We start from the raw sequence: 24,805 nt of genomic DNA, 5'->3' as shown, positions 1-24,805 counted from the left end.
TTTATTTGCACACGATGTCTGCAGGTTCGCACTTTGTACTTCGTGTTCCTTGTTGCTCCGTGTTGCTCCTGGAGGAACGTAATTTCACTCCACTGTGTACTTGTACAGAGATGGAACGACAATAAAAGCCTCTTGACTTGACTAGAACCACCATCTTAAACAACACCACGCCTGCAGATAGTGTCGTAGTACTCGAGTCTGGTCATTATTTAGTGGTCTTGGTCTTGACATTGTCTGTTCTTAGTCATATCATCAAGCAGAACAAATCAGTCCTTCCTCTACATGTTTAATTGAACCTTCCACGATGACTTAACTGGATATTATTTGCTTGTTGATATTCACTGGATCCAAATTCAAACATCTCTTCAGGGCAAATCGGAATGTCATCGTTACTGTGTTTTCATTTCATAGTAAAAATGGATCGGATGCTGTTTATAACTGAGTTTATACTCAGTTGACGTCAGGTGGTGAGACTGAATAAATTTTAGAGAAGGGACAAAAGAACCTTACTATCATTTCCTTCCACATGTTACAATGCAAAGTTCTACACACAACTGCTACCCGTCCCTAATGAATGAGAGATACAGAAACCACCTCATTTCACTGTAATAATGCAGCGCAGGAACTTTTATGCAAATGAACACAGACGTACCCAACAATTAACATTTGTTCAAAATAAACAAACCCTGTTCTTCTATATTCATTTTGTATGAAAGCCTGTTCAGCCAGGTGGGGCGGTGTGCTTTTCCCATCTGTTTCCTGCTGCAGTGTTTATCGATCATGATGAAAGTTCGTCTTCTCGTCTCAAATTAGTGATTCGTTTTTAGGATTTTGATTTAGCAAAACAAAAGGAGTCGTTACTGTGAGAAAATAACTTACTACAAATACATCAAAATAAGTTAAAGTAAGGTGGGCAATAAACAACAGGCAACTATTTTTCACCTGGCTATTTCCATTTTGTTGGACGTGCGTCTCTGAGCAACAGCAAAAATAAGACAAAGCTCTTCACAGGCGTGCGGTCGGTCAGTATCAGTAAATAGTAGATGTTTGCTTGGTAAATGGAAGCATGTGGTTTATTGTACTAAGCACAGAAGAGGAGTGACCGCCCCTGTAGTCTTATTATAGGCAATAAAGAGCCATAGTGTAATGTCCAACAGCTCAAACCATTAGATTAGCCCTCAAGTCTAACTGATTACACTGTCCCCAAAGCAGGTGGTGAGCAATCATGTCCACGTTGGTCAGTAAAATGGATCGGCATACGGGACGGAGCTTGTATCGGGCCGATACTGTGCGGAATTTACTCTAACTCGTAAAAATTCACCGATACAAACATCCCGACACCAGCTGAGACATAAGCAGAGCACACGCTATCGCAATGATGAAGAAACGCAGTGAAGGAGTCTCGGCTCACACAGAAGCGTTACTGACTCCGTCACAGTCGGACACAAAGCCACTGGTCATTTTGAACGTTCCGTCTTGGCGTGTTCCAGCCAGGAATGCCCAGTGTGACTTCTCGTTTTTAAAACGCAGCCACAGCTGGTTCCTCAATACAGGAGGAGACGGTAAACCAGCTAATCTACACCTTCGCTACCAAAGTCCATCTATGCTGGCTTTACTCTCTTTGACTGAGTGAGGTTTAAACATTAATACAGCAAACAAGCTACAGAAAGACTTCCAGCCTCAGTGCAGAGACAGAAAATCTGCTCAGTTCCTCAGCAAGTCGTTTTAAATTTATTCATTACAAAGCCAGCATGACAGATGAGGGGCAAAGCTACAGCGGTACAGAAGTGCTTTTCTCATGTGGAACAAAACCTGCTCTTCTCCACTGCATCCAGTGTAGCCTTAAATAAAAAAAAGTCTAGGCACTTCATTTTAAGGTACATCACACTCATTTACACTAACAAATACTTCATTCTGAGGTTTTTCGGTGTGGTTTCAGACTTGGTATTACCAAGTACTAAAAAACGTGTACTCGGTCTGAAAAAAATGGTATCAATGCAACCCTGCTATGAGCTACCATGTTTCCCATCACTGTATAAAAGAAGCTCCATGCTGTCTTTATTACTGGATGCACTGCCACAGTTATTGGATGCTGATTATATTCATGTTTATTTTACTTTACTAATACCCCCGAGCACCCCTGGTCAAATTATGTTTTTGTTGATTTTCTATTCATACCTTGTTTAACATGCTGGGAAAAAACGAATGTATTAATTATAAAGTGCGCCATAAATATTGCACATGCCACATTTTCTGCCCCCCCATGTTAATTTGCCCAGGGAAGCCGAAACCTTCGCATATCAAAGTAAAGGCGATGTCAACATTGAGAAAATCATGTTAATAAAGCAGTTAAGTACATTAAACAGCCTTGTTTCTGCGCAGACACTAGGATTAACAGCAGCACTGAGAGTTTTGTACAGCTGATGTTATTTACACTCTTAAAAATGATTAAAGGGTTCCTTACAGAATCTGAAAAAATATCAATAATACCTCTAATAAGCTACTTGCTCTGGTACACAATAACCAACATTACAAACAGCATTAACCTAAAAAGAACATACTGTAGGGCTGTTATGATATTTGTCCAATCTGTAAACGACCATCCTGACTGTTACCAGTGTAAAGTTCAGCGTCTGCCTTGGTAGTGGGTAACTGGCACAACTGTCAAGGCACCATTTATGCTGAGGGGTTAATGGTTCTATACAGAATCATTAACACTCAAAGAATCATTTGCATGATTTCAGGGTTCACAGCAACATGAAAGGGTTCCTCAGCTTGGTGGGGAATGTGCTATAGATGGTTCTATGTAGAACCTTTTTGAAAAGGGTTCTATGTAGCACACATAGGTTCTTCTACTGTAACAAGAGTGAATTTTTTATGATAGACAAACACTTTTTGGTGCTATATAGAACCATTTGCAAAAAGGTTCTACATAGAATCATCTATAGCACACTCTCCATCAATCTGAAGAACCGTTTAATCATGCAAAGGGTTCTTTGAGAGTTCATGCTTCTGTATAGAAGCATTTTCTCTACTAAAGAATCCCTGAAACACCATGTTTATAAGAGTGTAATTGAAAAGTGGACTGAGGGCTTCACAGTCACAACGCATTCAGACTCACTGTTCAAAGTTCAGTTCTAAAGGAAGTGAGTAACTGAATGGCGAGTGATTAGTTACAAGCTCTGGGTTAAACTTCAGTTCGGAGGCCTCTGAATAATTATCTACAAACACTAAGAGGGAAGAAATTACCTCTGAAGGCAAACTGACAGAGTAACATCCCAATAGAATCCAAAGTCCATGAAAAGCCAAATGATGGGTGAAATTATAAAACAATTTTTTTTACTAATATTAGTCCATTTCACTGTGAGCTGCCATATAGTTCCCTGCATGTACTGTTTATTAATAATAAACAACAACAACAACAATAATTTTTAATAATAATAATAATAATAATAATAATAATATTGTAATAATACTAATAATAATAATAATAATAATAATAATAATATTTTAATAATAATAATATTTTAATAATAATAATAATAATAACAATAATATTTTAATAATAATCATAATAATAATAATAATAATAATAATAATAATAATAATAATAATAATATTTTAATAATAATAATCTGAAAGGCTTAAACAGTTATCTGCAGCTAAAGTAACCTATTGTTTTAAATTAAACAATGTTTTTATTTGAAGTTATTTCTGAACCATTCAAGTATTCATTGCCTTTTTTCGCTGGTTGTAGTTTTGGCATATTTTGAAAAAAAACAATGGCCAGTTGGGGTCACGGCAAAAAAAGCAAAACTAAAATAAAAACACAGCTGGTTCACAGATTTGTTGGGATTTTTAATATGGCCCTTTTAGTCATATATCTAAAGGCTTAAGCGCAGATTAAATTAAAGAACCTTCGATTAAAGAAGACACTTTTGTTAAAGGGACCCATGACTGTAAGCATCAGTGTGGTGCGCACGTCCTGCACTGTTAAAGCAGCACTATGTAAGTTTTGGGGATTTGGTGACCTCTCTGGCAGAAGTGAGTAACTGAATATAAAGTCTAGAAGAACGTTTTGTAACATGGCTTGTGCTTAATAATAATTATTAATTATGATTAATGTTACAGCAGGAGCTTGTCGTTTCGGTCACGCTCCATTCCATTCCCGATCGCCAATGGTACAAACGATCCCTGGAGGTGCACATAGTCCCTGGTAGTGAGGGACTACTCTTTACTACTGAATTTAGAGGTACTTTAACATCAACGTAATTTGCATCATATTGTTTTTGTTCTGATTAACATTTACAATAAAACGTCCAAAACAAGCTCCTTCTGACGTTCTTATACTGCTGCAGTACTCAGGAAAACCAGGCTCATAACCTAAATATTGCCGGATGTCACGATCCATTTGGAAAACACTGTAATACTGAATTTCACCAACACTGGCCAGCATATACAAAGTCATTTAAGTGTAGTACATTTGGTCATTTTGTATTCAGATCTCATTTTTCCCCCCACTCTTACCACTCTGGCCGGGTGGTCCACCATCCGTTCCCAGAGTGCCGTTCTCCTGCTGGGGTCCCAGGTTCTTCAGGATGACCTGAGTGGCCCCCAGACGTGGCAGTGTCACATGGGTCAAATATGGCAGGTCGTTTTTCTTGGCAAACGACTGGCTCGTCTCCCGCCGCTTTCGCAGGAAGCCCCCCTCGGGAAACAAGACGATCCACTTCCTGTCCCTGCTGTAGTAATACTTATCCAAGTGAGCCTTCAGGTAAATGAGCTGCTTGTCTCGATGTGCTTTTCCCTGTCGAAGATCAACCACACAGGTCATGTTTAGGGCTGCTAACCGATTTAAATAATTATGACCAATTACATTAGTGTGCATAGTTATCTGTGCTTAAACGCATTATGCTTATTTGCTCTAATCTGAACCTAAAGACAGATTTTTTCATTTATAAAACATTGCATTTGGCTAGAATTATGTGCATAGTTCAACTTAAACCTAAACATGAACATCACATGAGCGCAGAGGGAACAGCTGCCAAAAACACCAACGTCCAGTGAAAGCAACAGCGGCTGCACGTTCCAACCAACGAGTGTTTAAATCATATATACACTCGATTGCAAACGTTTGGGTGCCCCAAATAAAAATAATCCAATATTACAAATTATCCTCTGCAAATAAAAAGATTTTGTACATCTTCATACACAACTATTGTTTATTTACCGAGTTTAACATACTGGAAAAATAAAAATAAGGCCGGTACAAAAGTGGCTCTTTTTTTTTTTTCCTCCCCTGGCCAGTATCCCTTGGCCACACCTCTACCCCTCCTATTATGGGGACACAGAGTTTTCTTTTTCATTTCACTATTAAATCATTTATTATTAATAATCATACTGATATAAGATGATGTGGTACCACAACCACACAACCCTCATCCACCCACAGTCCACTCACACCACACCCCACCTGTCCCACCCCTTTAAGTGAAAGCAAAGACAGCAAAAGAAAGCAGAAAAAGGTGCAAATGTTTTGTTTATATATCATGTTTTATTTCTTTCTTATACGTTAAATAAAAGGAAACTGTGCACAAACAAAAGTCACATTTAAGTCTGTTGTCTATAGCGGCTGCGTTAACGAGTTCAATTTTATTCAAACTTTTACATACAACTATAACGACGTTTTGCAGCTTTTTCAGTGACTCCTCAGCTCTGCCCATCATTCTAAACATATCTAACCTTTAGACAGGTTTAATTAGTGCCCTGCTAGTTGCCTGAATGCTGTGATGTTGACCAGAACGAGCAGATTGGGTCTTATTTTAAACATTTATCTGCAACCAAATAAGTATTATATTCATAAAAACTGTGCTGTTAACTATATAAAAGCATCACTGCATCACTAAAACAACGCTCTGTCTCACAGGTTTAGTGTCCTACTTCTCCCAGCTGTGCCCTTGCGTTTGATCTTACCTGCCTAATGAAGAAATCTCCGTGGATCAGAGACACCACGCCAAAATTGGTGTATTTAAACACATGGTCCATCAACCACATCATCTTCCGCACCACCTAGAAAGGAACCAGATTTAATAACTTTACGAAACATGCAAAGAAAACGTCACTAGAACAGAAAAATAAGGAGGTTTTAGTATCGATTTATTTATTTGGGTCTTTCTCTCTTCATTTCTCACAAAGCAGGTCAACAGCAGGCATGATGCCATCTTTAAATCTGTTTGCTCCTAAAATATTTCAGAGCAGCCATTAACAAAACAATAACAATAGATACTGTTATAGATAAGTTATTAACGTTTCAGGAGATGTTTCTGAAAAGATTAGATATAAGATCATTCACTTGCATGAGGCAGGAGAAAGACAGAGTGAAAAAACAGGAGTTGCCAAAACTGGAGTTTTAAATCTGATTAAAAGCTACAGAGAAAATGGGGCTCCTAACAACCACCTGGAAGACCTGGTAGATACCAAAACTGCCCCCCCCCTCAGATAAACAGCACTTAAAGCTTTCATCTTTGAGACAGAGGAGAAAATCAAGCTGCTTCAGATCTGAAAACATCCACAGGTGTTTCTGTCCATCCTTCCACTGTGAGAAGACCACTCAGTGCTGTGGGTCTGAAAGGATGTGTAGCTGATCAAGAAGAACCTCACTGAGAAAAGGAGACGCATCAAATAAAGACGCTGAACAATGGACTGACCACCCCAGAGTCCAGACCTCATCATCACCGAATGCGTTTGATTACTTCAGAAAATGATCAACCAGCTTCTCAGACTGAACTTTGGAAAACGGTGAAATAAAAACATTTAGTTGTTGAGGCTTCTTCTGGGAAATGTCTGAAAAAATATTCTATTTAACAAAATGAAATAAATGAAGAAGTGGCTCAAAACAGCGATCCTCAAAAATAAATAAATAAATAAAAATTTAAAATAAAAAACACAAAAAACAAAACACACCTTTTAAAACAGCTGAGCAGCTACCTGCAGAACAGCAAAGGCAAACGAACAGTTCCAGAAACGTGTTCTGGTTGTGAATCTGCTGATCTCCAGATGTTCCTCTGAGATGGAACACAGGTAAGTGTGTACCTGTGCATTTCTTTTAACTGCTTTTGTGGCATGCAGGTGTCATGTTCACAAGCCAAGTGATCACTTTAACATGAACTTGACTCATGATGTGCAGCTTCTTACTTTGTCTGCGTGTGAGGGATTATTAGAGGTTTTTAAATCTCTTCAGCTACAGAGAACAGCAGTGAGACTGGAAAATAACTTGGGACTGTCCAAGTTAAACTTGGCTAATCTAGAGTGAAAATCTGCGAGCGGTCATGAGCATTTCCTGTTATCCTGGTTGTGCTGTGCCTCTGTGGAGCTCATATTCAGAGACCATGCTTAAGAAAGGAAGTGTCCACCCAATTAACACTTAAAGGAGAACTCCAACAATTTTTTTGAGATTTCTGCATAATTAAATGGTTCAGATGTAAAGAGAGTCAATCAGAACAGTTCGATTTGAAATTCCATTCTAGAGAGTCAGAACTGTTCACAGTGGTGGTGATAGGAACCAGAGGTCCACCTCTAAAAGCTCCCTCACAGAAAGTGAAACTCCTTACATGAATAGTTATGAGTTCACCGCCTGATAGCCAAGACAATTTACGACAGTTTTCACAAGATTTTGGCCTAGAATTTATTTTTTAAATATTTCAAAATGAATCTAAATATGTGTACGGTATGTTTTCCCCTTTGCTGCAGCCGTTTTGAGTTGAATTTCCATTAAAGGCATAGCTCGCGTTTCCTAGTCGAACGTCCGTTAAAGCCGAGTTACGGGGACATTTTAAGGTCATAGCGCGCGTTTCCTAGTCGGACGTCCGTTAAAGCCGAGTTACGGGGACATTTTAAGGTCATAGCGCGCGTTTCCTAGTCGAACGTCCCTTAAAGCCGAGTTACGGGGACATTTTAAGGTCATAGCGCGCGTTTCCTAGTCGAACGTCCGTTAAAGCCGAGTTACGGGGACATTTTAAGGTCATAGCGCGCGTTTCCTAGTCGAACGTCCGTTAAAGCCGAGTTACGGGGACATTTTAAGGTCATAGCGCGCGTTACCTAGTCGAACGTCCCTTAAAGCCGAGTTACGGGGACATTTTAAGGTCATAGCGCGCGTTTCCTAGTCGAACGTCCGTTAAAGCCGAGTTACGGGGACATTTTAAGGTCATAGCGCGCGTTTCCTAGTCGGACGTCCGTTAAAGCCGAGTTACGGGGACATTTTAAGGTCATAGCGCGCGTTTCCTAGTCGAACGTCCGTTAAAGCCGAGTTACGGGGACATTTTAAGGTCGTAGCGCGCGTTTCCTAGTCGAACGTCCGTTAAAGCCGAGTTACGGGGACATTTTAAGGTCGTAGCGCGCGTTTCCTAGTCGAACGTCCGTTAAAGCCGAGTTACGGGGACATTTTAAGGTCGTAGCGCGCGTTTCCTAGTCGAACGTCCGTTAAAGCCGAGTCACGGGGACATTTTAAGGTCGTAGCGCGCGTTTCCTAGTCGGACGTCCGTTAAAGCCGAGTCACGGGGACATTTTAAGGTCATAGCGCGCGTTTCCTAGTCGAACGTCCGTTAAAGCCGAGTTACGGGGACATTTTAAGGTCATAGCGCGCGTTTCCTAGTCGAACGTCCGTTAAAGCCGAGTTACGGGGACATTTTAAGGTCATAGCGCGCGTTTCCTAGTCGGACGTCCGTTAAAGCCGAGTTACGGGGACATTTTAAGGTCATAGCGCGCGTTTCCTAGTCGAACGTCCGTTAAAGCCGAGTTACGGGGACATTTTAAGGTCTCCGAGTGCGTGTTTTGTAGTTGCCGTTGGATTGAATGGTTAAGTCACTCATCGCCCACGTGAGAGAGCAGGTTCATTCCAAGCACAGAGAGGAAGGCTTGTTTTGGGATGTGCCCGTGTTGCAATAACATCTCTCTGGCACTGCGTGTATGAGGTCATTACAGATGTTCTGTCACAGCCACGCTGACCATATGTTTATTGTGGAAACTCATCGCAATAACAACAAAAATACGATTCATCATGCAGCCACAGATTTAATTCAACATGAAAAAAAATAAAGCATCTGCACCGGTCACTTTTTTTCACCCATGTTGTTTATTATGCACATAAATAGTAATTATGTATAAAAATGTGTGTTCTCTGTGGAGGATGTGTGAACTTATTTCCACTCAGTAAAACAACAACATGGAATATGACTGGCGTGCTCAAACTTCTGCACGTTCCTACATGATGGCTGTTATGCACAGTGTTGTCAAAGCAAATTCCTGGAATGCTCATCATTTTTGGCAAGAGTGTTTCTGTTTGGGATTCATTCCGATGGCTGGTTACCGGGTCTTGCTTATTTATGTGCTTATTCTTGGTGGAAAACGGCACCAACTCTTCACAAAACCTGAAAGCTTCACTGTTGTCACTGCTACTGTAAAGCAGAGCTGAAATTTCCTGGTCTGTGTTTTACGCTCCATTTAGTTCAATAATACTTGTAAAAACCGTGTAGCGTGTCAAACACCAGGACGTATGAGAAGCTGCTTTCTGTGAATTCTGCTCCACTGACACTTCCTCCACACAAAAGGCTGACAGTTGTGTTGTAAACTCATGTTGGAAAAATCCACAGTGACCGTTCAGTAAAAAGTACAAACGTACACAATTTAATTTATCACAAGTAAACTCAATGGCGCTTGAAGCTTACATCTTTAGTTTTAGCACCGGCGCTACGAGGCTAATGTACCTAGGCGAGGAAGATAAGTGCACAAGCTGTATTTGAACGCAGCCGCTACACCTGAATTAAAACGCTGTAGCACAGTTATACAACCTCAAGTTGGGACGCTGTGCAAAATAATTTAAACCTTATATTTCAATGAAAACAGTACAAAGACAACATCAAGTGTTGAAACTGGGAAAATTGACTGTTAATTGAAAAATATTTGCCCATTTTGAATTTGAACGTGACATGTTTCAGAAAAGTTGGGATGGGGGCAAAAGTTGTGTAATGCTTAAAAAAACAAACAAACAAAAAAAAAAAAAAACCCACACCTTTGTGGTTGATTGGCAACAGTTCAGTAACATGACTGGGGATAAAAAGAGCATCCTAGAGATGTTGAGTCTTCCAGAAGTAAAGATAGGGAAGGGTCCACCTCCCTGTGAAAGACTGCGCAAGCAAATAGTGAAACATCTCAACATAAAAAGCAAAAGTTTTTTTCTATTATCATCTACAGCACATAACATTAAAATAGTCAAAGAATCCAAAGAAATCTCTATATGCAAGGGACAAGGCTGAAAATTTGTATTGGCTATCCAAGATATCTGGGCTCAGGAACACTTCTTCAGCGCTGCATTCACAAATGCAAGTCAAACTAAAATGCAAAGAAGAAACCGCATATAAACAGGATCCAGAAACGCTGCCACCTTCTCTGGGCCCAAGCTCATTTAAAATGGACTGAGGTGAAGTGGAAAAGTGTCCTGTGGTCCAACAAATCAACATTTAAAATTCTTTTCAGAATTCATGGACACTGTGTCCTATGGGCTGAAGACCACTCAGCTTGTTATTAGTGCACAGTTCAATAGCCAGTATTCATGATGGTTTAGGGGTGCATTAGCGGCATGGGTGTCATGCAAATCTGTGAAGGCACCATTAATGCTGAGCGATATATACGGGTTTTGCAGCGACACATGCCGCCATCCAGACAAGCATTTAAAATTGAAGAATTAAAAAAAATAAAATAAAAATGAAGATGCCCTTTTGGATCTACTGAAGTTTGTCTATTGTCTAAAAAAGCTCTGGAAATATGGCAATGTGCTTTGTGTTTAATTAGCCTGCACAGTGTGAGCTTAGGGTTAAAAAAAAAAAAAAAGGCTGGTAATAAAAACTGCAACTTTCAGCAACTAGCTGTAAAGAAATCAAAATAGTTCATAAAACTTATGATCAGTGCACGCCAACTAAATAGAACTGAAAGATAAAAATAAATAAATAGCAAATTGGGACTTGTGAAATGCAAATTAGCTTCTCGGCAGCAAACAAAGCTTTCAGCTTTGACAGAAACCAGCTACAAAGCCAGACACCTAGACACCTGCATGAATTACACACACACACACACCTTTATGTGATCACTGTTATATGATCAACAACTGCAGCTGTTCAGTTAATCACAGGACAGATCACACCCTGCGCTGAACGGCAGAGTCATGTGGGTTTGGCAGTTTAAAGGTGAACATCCTGCTGGCTTTTTATCCGCCCTTATCTCAGACTGTGGTTCAGGCTACTCTGACCGGTTCTCTCGCCAACTCTCTGAAGGAAAGGACATTTTCACATTGGCAGGTACAGCGTCTGGACTGTGTGTTCCTAAACCAGAGATTTCTGCCATGGTGATCAGATGTTTTTGGATATTATTTCAGAGTTGCAACTAATGCACCTTAAGCAGAGATGACACAACAGCACTTTCTCCTTTTTCTTTAAAAACTACTGCGTTTTAAAATGAACTATTTTGTATGATTTCTGAAGCATTTCACTTAAGGTGGCCATGCCTACATCACTGAATAACAAACTGGGGGAAAATAAATAAAAATGATATAAAATCTGCCACAACATGTTTTATTTTTCCTCTTTCCAACAAGTTAAATCCAGTACATAAATAGGTCAATACGTTGTGCTTTAAAATGAGCAGAAAAATGTCCTATTGTGCATTAAATGTGCAGAGGTGTGCTTTCTGTAGAGGATGTTACCTTATCCGCACTTAGAAAAATCAACCAACATTTGCACAACAATGCAACCCATATAAAACTACAGCTTTATTTTAAATATATCTAATAATACAGTACAAATTCCAGATTAAAACAACCGACTTAACTCATCTTTAAGTAATGTGTAATTTTACTGTAATATAACAGACACACATTATCTAAGCCGTTTATCCTCCTGGGTTGTACGAGAGATTGCGAGTCTACTATTAAACAGTTTGTTATTATTTAGTGCAGTACCATTTAACATTAATCTGTATTGCATAGTACAGTGCAGTGGTCGGGAACGTGGGGCTCTTTTACTGCTCTGTTGTGGCTCCACAGCAGAATTAGAAAAAGAAAATAAATCTCCTTCACAGTAAAATAAAGCTCTGCTGATCATTTTAACACAGTTTTAACAATAAACGGTCTTAAACGCTGGAGTTAATGTAGATCTGCTACTTCAAACATTAACCCTGATGGTTGGCGCACAGACAGCTGGTCACCATTGCAACGCAGACAACAATCTGGCCTGGCTAGCAGCTCGCGGAAAGACAGACTAACACTGATAGTTTGAAGACGAATGGACTTATTTGCATTCATAAGCAATCAGCTGGTTTCCTGATATGTTTAATCCGCAACGGGAAACTGTCAAACAAAAGGCAGGAAACTAGTCAGTTCCTCATTGGCCAGCTTCTTGTTTAAATTCAGCAGGTCCACCTTAAATGGTGCAGCAGTTACATTCTGGTGCCTCAGGCACCAAATAAGGTGGAATGGGAAAATTCAAACAAGCTGGTGAATGAGGAGCTGACTTTAGCCTCATAAAAAGTCGACCAAGAGACGTTTTACAGCAAATTACAGGAAATGTTTCCTGCCAGAGATGTGAGAAACGCCACTATAGCTGAGCTAAAGCTTAAAGTTGATATTTTTTAGCCTACACTAGTACATTAGCACACACCAAGACATATTTACAGCCAAGAAGGTACAACGAAACAAAGTGTGGCTCCCAGAGTGAATTGATTTTTTTATCGAAATGACGAAATGGCTCTTAACATTTGGGTTGCTGACCTCTGGTCTACTACACTATAGTGTAGTACTGCTACTGTATACACTACAGTATAGTATTATGTAATGTAATGTAGTAAAATAACAATATTCAGAGAGTATAATGATGTATAAGATAGGGGTAAAAGTGATGTCATGCCTGTCTAGTAATGAACTGATCCGTATTTTATTTGTAGAATACAGTGACTGTAATGAGCCTTTAAAAAGACGTCATGCTGGTTGATTAGTAACTTTTAACATAGCTGGGGTTTCCAGTTCAGCTAACAAGTCCCAGAACAATAAACACTACACATGGCCAAACGATTGTGGTGACCGGAGGAAAGGCCAAACAAACATTTTGCAACGAGTGCTTATCAGCCCCACCCGCTCCCTGTGGCTGAGTCAATATCACAGGACTAGCAGCAGATAAAATAAAATATCACTGCCCTTCAGTTACTAACGTACAAATATTACCGTAACAGCATATCACATACAGCCCAACATCATTTCCATAATGACAGAAGATAACAGGATCTTATGGGGCTGAACAAAGAACTGTCTGCCAATCATTACCACTAGGGATGCATACATTTTGATAGCGGTACCAGGTACCAGCCAATACCGGACTCATGTACTCAAACATTTCACACCACCTGAAACGGCGTCAAGTAAGCTCACGTACGAATGAACAAACCACTTAAATGGGAATTCCACAGATTTTTCAAAATTTCAGCATAATTCAGCGGTTGAGATACAAACAAAACCATTCAGAGCAGTTTGATATGAAATAATTCATCTGCAGAGAAACATACAAACTCATATTTCTTCACAGTGGTGGTGACAGAAACCACACAAATACAGACATTTCATTTACTAATCAAACCCACCAGTGAACCTACACCTGTTTTCTGAGATTTAATATGTAATGTTGATGGGATTAATATAATGGTCAATTTCAATTTCTTTGGAGCCTATTTTACCTCAGAACACCCTTCATATGAATACACCATGAATACACCACCTACACCACGAATGGGATAAAATAAATAGATTTAAATACACAGACTTGATCACAGAACTACTGTCTCAGATGTCAGGCAGTGTATTCATAACCATTTCATATAATAACTTTCTGTAAGGGAGCTTTCAGAGGATGTCTGGTTCCTATCAACTCCACTGTGAACAATTCTGACATCAATGCAGCAATACTGTAGCAACTACCTGACGCACCACAGCAACTGATAATTAACACCTTAGTAAACACCTGAAATACCATAGTAAGCACTGGAACGCAACCTAGCAACCACCTGGGAACTGCTTAAGCTGCGCAATCACGCCGCAGTTTCATCAGGAAACGCGCTTTTGTGGTTTTCATACTCATTTCTGTTGGTCTGTTCATCAAATTTTAACACGGTGCTAAAGCTAGACAGAATTTTTTAATTATGCGGAAAATTAATAAAAAAAGAAATGGATATGCAAAGTTTTTGTGTGACAGTGTCTACGATCCACACGGTCATTCTGACAGACTCTGGTTCTAACTCTGCATTTGAAGGCTGATTGCGTCACATCGGCGCGACTAGGCTGCCCCGTTTCAAAGGATCCTTTATATGCGGCCGAGAAATGCGTCCGTCTTTTCCATGGCAACGAAGGATCCAACGGACCCAATGGATTCATTGCATGCCGGCAAGGATTAGAGAACCTGGCTTAACCATCAGAGCAGCGAACAGCGGCTGAGGAGACATTTATAAATACAAGTACTGGGTGTAAACTGAGGCGAGTAACTAATGACACAAATGTTAAACAACCCAATCTCATCAGTAGCCGGTGGTGAAGCTCTAATAAATGAAAAAAATAAAACGAAATTAATTTCTGGCTCCATCTTTAAAGAATTAGAAAAGAGCTTGACCGGAGCGCCGTTTCAGGATCCAGTGGTAAGGCCGGGAACAGCCGTGCTGTGACGAAAAACGGGAAATCTGCCGTACAGCAGGCCATCTCACTTCGGTTCCGCCTTCACGGGTCTAAGCAGCCTTTGAAGGAAACCCCTTCGTAGACCACGACCTTCGAAAGAGGCAGCCCTTGAATTTGGACACACTAAGTCATTCTGAAAAATCGTTAAACACTACAGGAAGAACAGGGGGCGACAGAGGTTCTAACGTTTGTCTTAAAAATGAATCCGAGTATTTTACCTGAAGTCACACTGTACAACTGTTGCCATTTTCCGGACCAAACACAGAAAAGCGGAAAGCTATGAGGACGGTTTTCCATCTGCTGCAGGGTTGGTTGCAATAATCATGAAGCAAGCAGGGGATTGTAAATGCCCATAAAACGCGCTGCTCTGTGTCGTTTATTCAACTGCGAAAACATTCAGAATAAACCTCAGGACGGCTTACCGTTCCCTTGTCCTGCAGGCACATCATTAGAGTGCAAACATCTCCAGTGGCTTGATGGTTCACAATGACCATCGCTTCATCTTCAGATATGGGCCTTACGTCATCTCCCCACTCAGTCACTGAGGAACAAACACATTCACAGGGTGGAGAGATTAACACTGTAAATAAACAGGATCAAACTGAACGCAGCACTCAAATACACTACTGTTCAAAAGTTTACAATCACTTGTCATACGGATAATTAGTCATTTCCTTCGATGAGAGCTCATACAGAGCTGACTGGAATATTATAAGATAAACACCAAATGGCATTTTAAAATATTTTATTCAGTAATAAACAAAAAGTTGTTCAATGATAATGTAATCTAAGTACAGTGGAGTACAGTACGGAAGCCTGAAGAGACTTATCTTATGATCTCAAGATAGTTATAAAGAAGATAATTAACTGATCTCAAGATAACAATCCAGAAATGTACAGCAACAGCTCATGGTCTCTCCAGACTTCCGTAGTTAAGTCTTGATAAAATGAAAGATTTTACCACCACATATTAAACATGAGGCATTCTGAACATGCATTTTATTAGAAGTTCACTATTGCTCATCCTTAAGGATCTAAAATCTGAAACTCATCAAAAATATCTTTTTTTATTTTTTTTTAACAGCTGTGTACTAAATATTTCCGTATTAATAAGTGGACAGAATAAAACAGCTTTCATATTAAATATCCTCATATCCTACATTGCTCTTGCATTTAGATTTTCCCGGATTTTGTTGTGCACTAATAGGCTCCATTCCAATTGGCTTCCCAAATTGAAACACAGTCAGAGCAGAACACTCCTAATGAATTAGTTACAATGGGACATCTAACAACTACCTGGAAGACCAGGTAGACCCCACAACTGCCCCATCAGATAAACAGCACATAAAGCTTTCATCTCTGAGAGAGAGGAGAAAATCAAGCTGCTTCAGGTCTGAAACATCCACAGGTGTTCGTCCACAGTGAGAAGACGACTCAGTGCTGTGGGTCTGAAAGGATGTGTAGCTGTCAGGAAGCCTCACTGAGAAAGAGAGAACCTGAGGCGTGTCTGCAGATTTCTTTGAGCAACTGCAATGTGTCTCCTGAAAAGAATAGAAGCTGTAATAAAGCTGAAGACTGATGCACTAAAGACAAACATATTAGACTCAGCTGCTGAAGCTTCGGCGTAATTTCCTGCTAGATTAATGCTTCCAGCGGACTCTTAAAAAATTAATAACTTGCACTTAATGGCTGTTTTGACTGCAAATTAAATATATGAACGTTGGCGTCTGACTTTTGCAAAGTGCTGTATATTCGTCAAAGACATATTTGGTCATTTTTACAGCAGCACTCAAAAAAAAAAAAAAAAAAAAAAAAAAGATAACACAATCGTACATTTTTCCCCCACAGCGTGAATTTGGCTGCTGTATGGAGAAGTGCTGAGTGAAATGGTGCAGTATCGGGTGCTGATGCGGGGGACGCTGCGAGCTCTGACAGGTTTGGCATGATTTCTGTGGGTTACGCTGCAATACGCCTACTGTGCTGCATGTACTGAGCGTGTATGTATGGAGATCACCGCGCTCTGAGCGTCAAATTTACTAAGACATTCCCCAAAGCTCTTACATTTACAAGCAAACTTCATCAGCAAAGACCTCAACAAGTACCACAAAACTTAGATGAGAGTTATAACCGATAACTTCAATCAAATTTAAATCATACAATCGCTCCTCTTCCGCTAACGAACAATTGTGGTATGGATTGAAAGCTTACAATCTGTACTTGTTTCAACGAGCTGCAAGTGAGAAATTTTTAAATATAAAATTACAGCAATCCTTTGTAATCACTTGCGGAATTTGGCCAAAAGTATGTGGACACACTTTCTCTCAAGCACCATTCATAAAATCAAGTACATAGGCATGAAGTCTCTGCCAGTAGAATCGGTTGTGCCAAGGAGCTCAGTGACTTTAAATGTGGCACAGTCACTGGATTCCACCTTTGCCACAAGACAGTTGCATCTGCCCAGGTCAACTGTAAGTGTTATTCTTGGGGACTGTCAAGGAGCAACAACAGTTCAGCCAAGAAGCGGCAGCTCACGTCAACTCAGTGTGCGGCTGCCAAGTGCTGAAGAGCACGGCATGTAAAAATAATCAGTCGTCTACTGTTTCACTCACTACAGAATTCCCAAACTGCCTCCAGAAGCAACAGCAGCACAGAATGTGCATGTGAAACTCCATGAAATGGGTTTACATGGCCAAGCGGCTGCACACAAGCCTAAGATCACAATGCGCAATGCCAAGCATGAGATGAAGTGGTATAAGGTACCCCACCATTGGACACCGTAGCAGTGGACACAATGTTCTCTGGAGTGATAAATCATGCTTCTCTAGCTGTCAGTTTAATGGGCGAACCTAGATTTGATGGATGCAAGGAGAACACCTCCTACCGGAATGGCTAGCGCCAACAGTAATGTTTGGTGGAGGGGGGATAATCAGCTGAGGCTGTTTTTCAGATTTCGGGCCCCTTAGTTCCAGTGAAGGGTGATGTTAATGCTACAGTATACAAAGACATTTAAGGCAACATGTTATGACAATTCTATATTATGACTGAGCCCCTGAGCACAAAGTGAGCTCCATAAAGACATGGTTTGTCAAGTTTGATGCGGAGGAACAGTGCCCCGACCTCAACCCCATCGAACATCTTTCAGGTGAACTGCATCATCAACTTCGAGTCAGGTCTTCTCATCCACATGATCTTGGCCGTATAGTGTATGTTCTAAGGCTCCTAAGGGTTAACTCGGTTTGTGAAGCACTGCAGGCAGCTGCAGGCACACCTGTGCAGGCAATAAGGACTGCAGAGTGCTGATTGTGAGCGCAGGTGTGATGGAGCTGGAACAGAGTGCAGAAGCTGGTGTTCCTCAGGGAGCACATTGAATACCTCTCTCATCTAACCAGTTTAAAATGAAAAGCTGAGCGGTCTATATGAAGTCACAGCCACTCTATTCATTAACCCTTCTGGATCCTCCATACACATGTGTGTGTGTGTGTGTGTGTGTGTGTGTGTGTGTGTGTGTGTGGTTATTTATTTATTTATTTATTTATTTATTTATTTATTTTCAGCCTAATACCAACTGTGAGTTTTCATTCTTTGAGTTTTCAGGAGACTCACTTTCAGTTTCTCAAAGAAATCTGCTCACACACCTCCAAAGCTCAGTCTTAGAAGTTGGTTGATCATTTTCTGAAGTAAAGCATTCGGTGATGCTCAGGTCTGGACTCTGGGGTGGTCAGTCCATTGTTCAGCTTCTTTGTTTGATGCGTCTCCTTTTCTCAGTGAGGGTCTTCTTGACAGCCACACGTCCTTGTCGACTTCTCACAGTGGAAGGATGGACAGAAACACCTGTGGATGTTTTCAGACCTGAAGCAGCTTGATCTTCTCCTCTCTCTCAGAGAAGACAGCTTTAAGCGCTGTTTATCTGATGGGGGCAGTGTTGGTATCTACCAGGTCTTCCAGCTGGTTGTTAGTCTCATGTTCTCTGCTGCTTTTAGTACTTTTTTTTTTTTTTACTTTCTGGGTTTTTTTGTTTATCTTGATGGAGTTTGATGGTTCCAGTTAAAGGAGGAATAGTGGAACGAATTCTTCACTATAGAACAAGAAGTCAACTTAACTTTGAAGAAGCCTTACGGCTCACAGCTCTTAGTTTTCTACAGAGTCAAGCACAAAGTTAAGCAGAGTCTGTGTGATGGGTCGCGTTGCACGTAGGACTGTGCCTGATAACAGTAGACAGGGTCTTCATATCTCTGTGACTAATTATATAGCAGATTAGCCTTGACTTGTGTTTGAAATGTGATATTATCGACCCGTAGCAAGTCCACACTCTGAGTCATTTTCCACTCAGTTAGTGGCTCCACTCAACTCTATTACACAGCAGTGTTTTACACAGGCGCGGTGCCAAGGAAAGGTCCACGACTGCAAAGAGCTCTCTCATTTCTCCTGGAGAAAAATTTCGTTTTCTTTCTTTTCAGTGTTCAAGTTACAGTTGTATATAGGGCTGCACTTAAGACCTCAATAAAGCAATATATTGTAAATAACTGCAGGGTAAAATGTATTACTGTACAGTGATGCATGCATCAATGTATTAATCTTAATAATAACTTTTACATTGTACACATGTTTACAAAGCCATTCAGAGAAGTTTAGTATGAAATGCCCCGTTCTAGAGAAACTTCTAAAAGCTCCCTCACAGACATGGTTATGAATACACTGCCTGAGGCCTGAGATGATGTTGCATCACTGTTTTGAGATGAAGTTTAAGTCTAAAACACAGGTTTTAACCCCATTCGTGGCAGAGAGGAACATGCAAGGTGTTAAAACCATCAACATTCAATACAAAACTCAAGACACGTGTTCACTGACAGTTTTCTATAGTAAACAAAATTGGCTACATTTGTGTTGTAATCATGGGGACCTCTGATTTTAGATTAATATTCAGTGTATAAACAGTGGTAATTTAATATTCAGTGTATAAACTCTGGTAGATTAATATTCAGTGTATAAACTCTGGTAGATTAATATTCAGTGTATAAACTCTGGTAGATTAATATTCAGTGTATAAACTCTGGTAGATTAATATTCAGTATATAAACTCTGGTAGATTAATATTCAGTATATAAACTCTGGTAGATTAATATTCACTGTATAAACTCTGGTAGATTAATATTCAGTATATAAACACTGGTAGATTAATATTCAGTATATAAACTGGTAGATTAATATTCAGTGTATAAACTCTGGTAGATTAATATTCAGTGTATAAACTCTGGTAGATTAATATTCAGTGTATAAACTCTGGTAGATTAATATTCAGTATATAAACTGGTAGATTAATATTCAGTGTATAAACTCTGGTAGATTAATATTCAGTGTATAAACTCTGGTAGATTAATATTCAGTATATAAACTGGTAGATTAATATTCAGTGTATAAACTCTGGTAGATTAATATTCACTGTATAAACTCTGGTAGATTAATATTCAGTATATAAACTCTGGTAGATTAATATTCAGTGTATAAACTCTGGTAGATTAATATTCAGTGTATAAACTCTGGTAGATTAATATTCAGTATATAAACTCTGGTAGATTAATATTCAGTATATAAACTCTGGTAGATTAATATTCAGTGTATAAACTCTGGTAGATTAATATTCAGTGTATAAACTCTGGTAGATTAATATTCAGTGTATAAACTCTGGTAGATTAATATTCAGTGTATAAACTCTGGTAGATTAATATTCAGTATATAAACTCTGGTAGATTAGTATTCAGTATATAAACTCTGGTAGATTAATATTCAGTATATAAACTCTGGTAGATTAATATTCACTGTATAAACTCTGGTAGATTAATATTCAGTATATAAACTCTGGTAGATTAGTATTCAGTATATAAACTCTGGTAGATTAATATTCACTGTATAAACTCTGGTAGATTAATATTCAGTATATAAACTCTGGTAGATTAGTATTCAGTATATAAACTCTGGTAGATTAATATTCAGTGTATAAACACTGGTAGATTAATATTCAGTGTATAAACTCTGGTAGATTAATATTCACTGTATAAACTCTGGTAGATTAATATTCAGTATATAAACTCTGGCAGATTAATATTCAGTATATAAACTCTGGCAGATTAGTATTCAGTATATAAACTCTGGTAGATTAATATTCAGTGTATAAACACTGGTAGATTAATATTCAATGTATAAACTCTGGTAGATTAATATTCAATGTATAAACTCTGGTAGATTAATATTCAGTGTATAAACTCTGGTAGATTAATATTCAGTATATAAACTCTGGCAGATTAATATTCAGTATATAAACACTGGTAGATTAATATTCAGTATATAAACTCTGGTAGATTAATATTCAGTATATAAACTGGTAGATTAATATTCAGTGTATAAACTCTGGTAGATTAATATTCAGTGTATAAACTCTGGTAGATTAATATTCAGTATATAAACTGGTAGATTAATATTCAGTGTATAAACTCTGGTAGATTAATATTCAGTATATAAACTGGTAGATTAATATTCACTGTATAAACTCTGGTAGATTAATATTCAGTATATAAACTCTGGTAGATTAATATTCAGTGTATAAACTCTGGTAGATTAATATTCAGTATATAAACTCTGGTAGATTAATATTCAGTGTATAAACTCTGGTAGATTAATATTCAGTATATAAACTCTGGTAGATTAATATTCAGTGTATAAACTCTGGTAGATTAATATTCAGTGTATAAACTCTGGTAGATTAATATTCAGTATATAAACTCTGGTAGATTAATATTCAGTGTATAAACTCTGGTAGATTAATATTCAGTGTATAAACTCTGGTAGATTAATATTCAGTATATAAACTGGTAGATTAATATTCAGTGTATAAACTCTGGTAGATTAATATTCACTGTATAAACTCTGGTAGATTAATATTCAGTATATAAACGGGTAGATTAATATTCAGTGTATAAACTCTGGTAGATTAATATTCACTGTATAAACTCTGGTAGATTAATATTCAGTATATAAACTCTGGTAGATTAATATTCAGTGTATAAACTCTGGTAATTTAATATTCAGTATATAAACTCTGGTAGATTAATATTCAGTATATAAACTCTGGTAGATTAATATTCAGTATATAAACTCTGGTAGATTAATATTCAGTATATAAACTCTGGTAATTTAATATTCAGTATATAAACTCTGGTAGATTAATATTCAGTATATAAACTCTGGTAGATTAATATTCAGTGTATAAACTCTGGTAGATTAATATTCAGTATATAAACTCTGGTAGATTAATATTCAGTATATAAACTCTAGTAGATTAATATTCAATATATAAACTGGTAGATTAATATTCAGTGTATAAACTCTGGTAGATTAATATTCAATATATAAACTCTGGTAGATTAATATTCAGTGTATAAACTCTGGTAGATTAATATTCAGTGTATAAACTCTGGTAGATTAATATTCAGTATATAAACTGGTAGATTAATATTCAGTGTATAAACTCTGGTAGATTAATATTCACTGTATAAACTCTGGTAGATTAATATTCAGTATATAAACTGGTAGATTAATATTCAGTGTATAAACTCTGGTAGATTAATATTCACTGTATAAACTCTGGTAGATTAATATTCAGTATATAAACTCTGGTAGATTAATATTCAGTGTATAAACTCTGGTAGATTAATATTCAGTATATAAACTCTGGTAGATTAATATTCAGTATATAAACTCTGGTAATTTAATATTCAGTATATAAACTCTGGTAATTTAATATTCAGTATATAAACTCTGGTAGATTAATATTCAGTATATAAACTCTGGTAGATTAATATTCAGTGTATAAACTCTGGTAGATTAATATTCAGTATATAAACTCTGGTAGATTAATATTCAGTATATAAACTCTAGTAGATTAATATTCAGTATATAAACACTGGTAGATTAATATTCAGTATATAAACTGGTAGATTAATATTCAGTGTATAAACTCTGGTAGATTAATATTCAGTGTATAAACTCTGGTAGATTAATATTCAGTATATAAACTCTGGTAGATTAATATTCAGTATATAAACTCTGGTAGATTAATATTCACTGTATAAACTCTGGTAGATTAATATTCACTGTATAAACTCTGGTAGATTAATATTCACTGTATAAACTCTGGTAGATTAATATTCAGTATATAAACTCTGGTAGATTAATATTCAGTATATAAACTCTGGTAGATTAATATTCAGTGTATAAACTCTGGTAGATTAATATTCAGTATATAAACTCTGGTAGATTAATATTCAGTATATAAACTCTGGTAATTTAATATTCAGTATATAAACTCTGGTAGATTAATATTCAGTATATAAACTCTGGTAGATTAATATTCAGTATATAAACTCTGGTAGATTAATATTCAGTATATAAACTCTGGTAGATTAATATTCAGTATATAAACTCTGGTAGATTAATATTCAGTGTATAAACTCTGGTAGATTAATATTCAGTGTATAAACTCTGGTAGATTAATATTCAGTATATAAACTCTGGTAGATTAATATTCAGTATATAAACTCTGGTAGATTAATATTCAGTATATAAACTCTGGTAGATTAATATTCAGTGTATAAACTCTGGTAGATTAATATTCAGTATATAAACTCTGGTAGATTAATATTCAGTATATAAACTCTGGTAGATTAATATTCAGTGTATAAACTCTGGTAGATTAATATTCAGTGTATAAACTCTGGTAGATTAATATTCAGTGTATAAACACTGGTAGATTAATATTCAGTGTATAAACTCTGGTAGATTAATATTCAGTGTATAAACTCTGGTAGATTAATATTCAGTGTATAAACTCTGGTAGATTAATATTCAGTATATAAACTCTGGTAGATTAATATTCAGTATATAAACTCTGGTAGATTAATATTCAGTATATAAACTCTGGTAGATTAATATTCAGTATATAAACTCTGGTAGATTAGTATTCAGTATGTAAACTCTGGTAGATTAGTATTCAGTATATAAACTCTGGTAGATTAATATTCAGTATATAAACTCTGGTAATTTAATATTCAGTATATAAACTCTGGTAGATTAATATTCAGTATATAAACTCTGGTAGATTAATATTCAGTATATAAACTCTGGTAGATTAATATTCAGTATATAAACTCTGGTAATTTAATATTCAGTATATAAACTCTGGTAGATTAATATTCAGTATATAAACTCTGGTAGATTAATATTCAGTGTATAAACTCTGGTAGATTAATATTCAGTATATAAACTCTGGTAGATTAATATTCAGTATATAAACTCTGGTAGATTAATATTCAGTATATAAACTCTGGTAGATTAATATTCAGTGTATAAACTCTGGTAGATTAATATTCAGTGTATAAACTCTGGTAGATTAATATTCAGTATATAAACTCTGGTAGATTAATATTCAGTATATAAACTCTGGTAGATTAGTATTCAGTATGTAAACTCTGGTAGATTAGTATTCAGTATGTAAACTCTGGTAGATTAATATTCAGTATATAAACTCTGGTAGATTAATATTCACTGTATAAACTCTGGTAGATTAATATTCAGTATATAAACTCTGGTAGATTAGTATTCAGTATATAAACTCTGGTAGATTAATATTCAGTATATAAACTCTGGTAGATTAATATTCAGTATATAAACTCTGGTAGATTAATATTCAGTGTATAAACACTGGTAGATTAATATTCAGTGTATAAACTCTGGTAGATTAATATTCAATATATAAACTCTGGTAGATTAATATTCAGTGTATAAACTCTGGTAGATTAATATTCAGTGTATAAACTCTGGTAGATTAATATTCACTGTATAAACTCTGGTAGATTAATATTCAGTATATAAACTGGTAGATTAATATTCAGTGTATAAACTCTGGTAGATTAATATTCAATATATAAACTCTGGTAGATTAATATTCAGTGTATAAACTCTGGTAGATTAATATTCAGTGTATAAACTCTGGTA

The 24,805-nt window shown here is 37.3% G+C and overlaps 1 protein-coding gene across 1 annotated transcript in view; it reads right to left on the bottom strand.

Annotated features, from left to right (window-relative positions):
• lpgat1 (lysophosphatidylglycerol acyltransferase 1) overlaps positions 1–24,805 on the bottom strand; it is an 89,008-nt gene that overhangs the window by 44,559 nt on the left and 19,644 nt on the right. Inside the window, exons 3-5 of the mRNA XM_017695656.2 lie at positions 15,181–15,299; positions 5,974–6,069; positions 4,528–4,807 (exon numbers count right to left, since the gene is read on the bottom strand). Of these exons, the coding sequence (XP_017551145.1) occupies positions 4,528–4,807; positions 5,974–6,069; positions 15,181–15,299 (495 nt within the window). The remainder of the gene's footprint in view (positions 1–4,527; positions 4,808–5,973; positions 6,070–15,180; positions 15,300–24,805) is intronic.

The sequence above is a fragment of the Pygocentrus nattereri genome, chromosome 4 (genome assembly GCF_015220715.1).
Source record: "Pygocentrus nattereri isolate fPygNat1 chromosome 4, fPygNat1.pri, whole genome shotgun sequence".
In the NCBI taxonomy this organism is placed as follows: Eukaryota; Metazoa; Chordata; class Actinopteri; order Characiformes; family Serrasalmidae; genus Pygocentrus; species Pygocentrus nattereri.
This window is presented reverse-complemented; position numbering and strand designations above follow the sequence as displayed.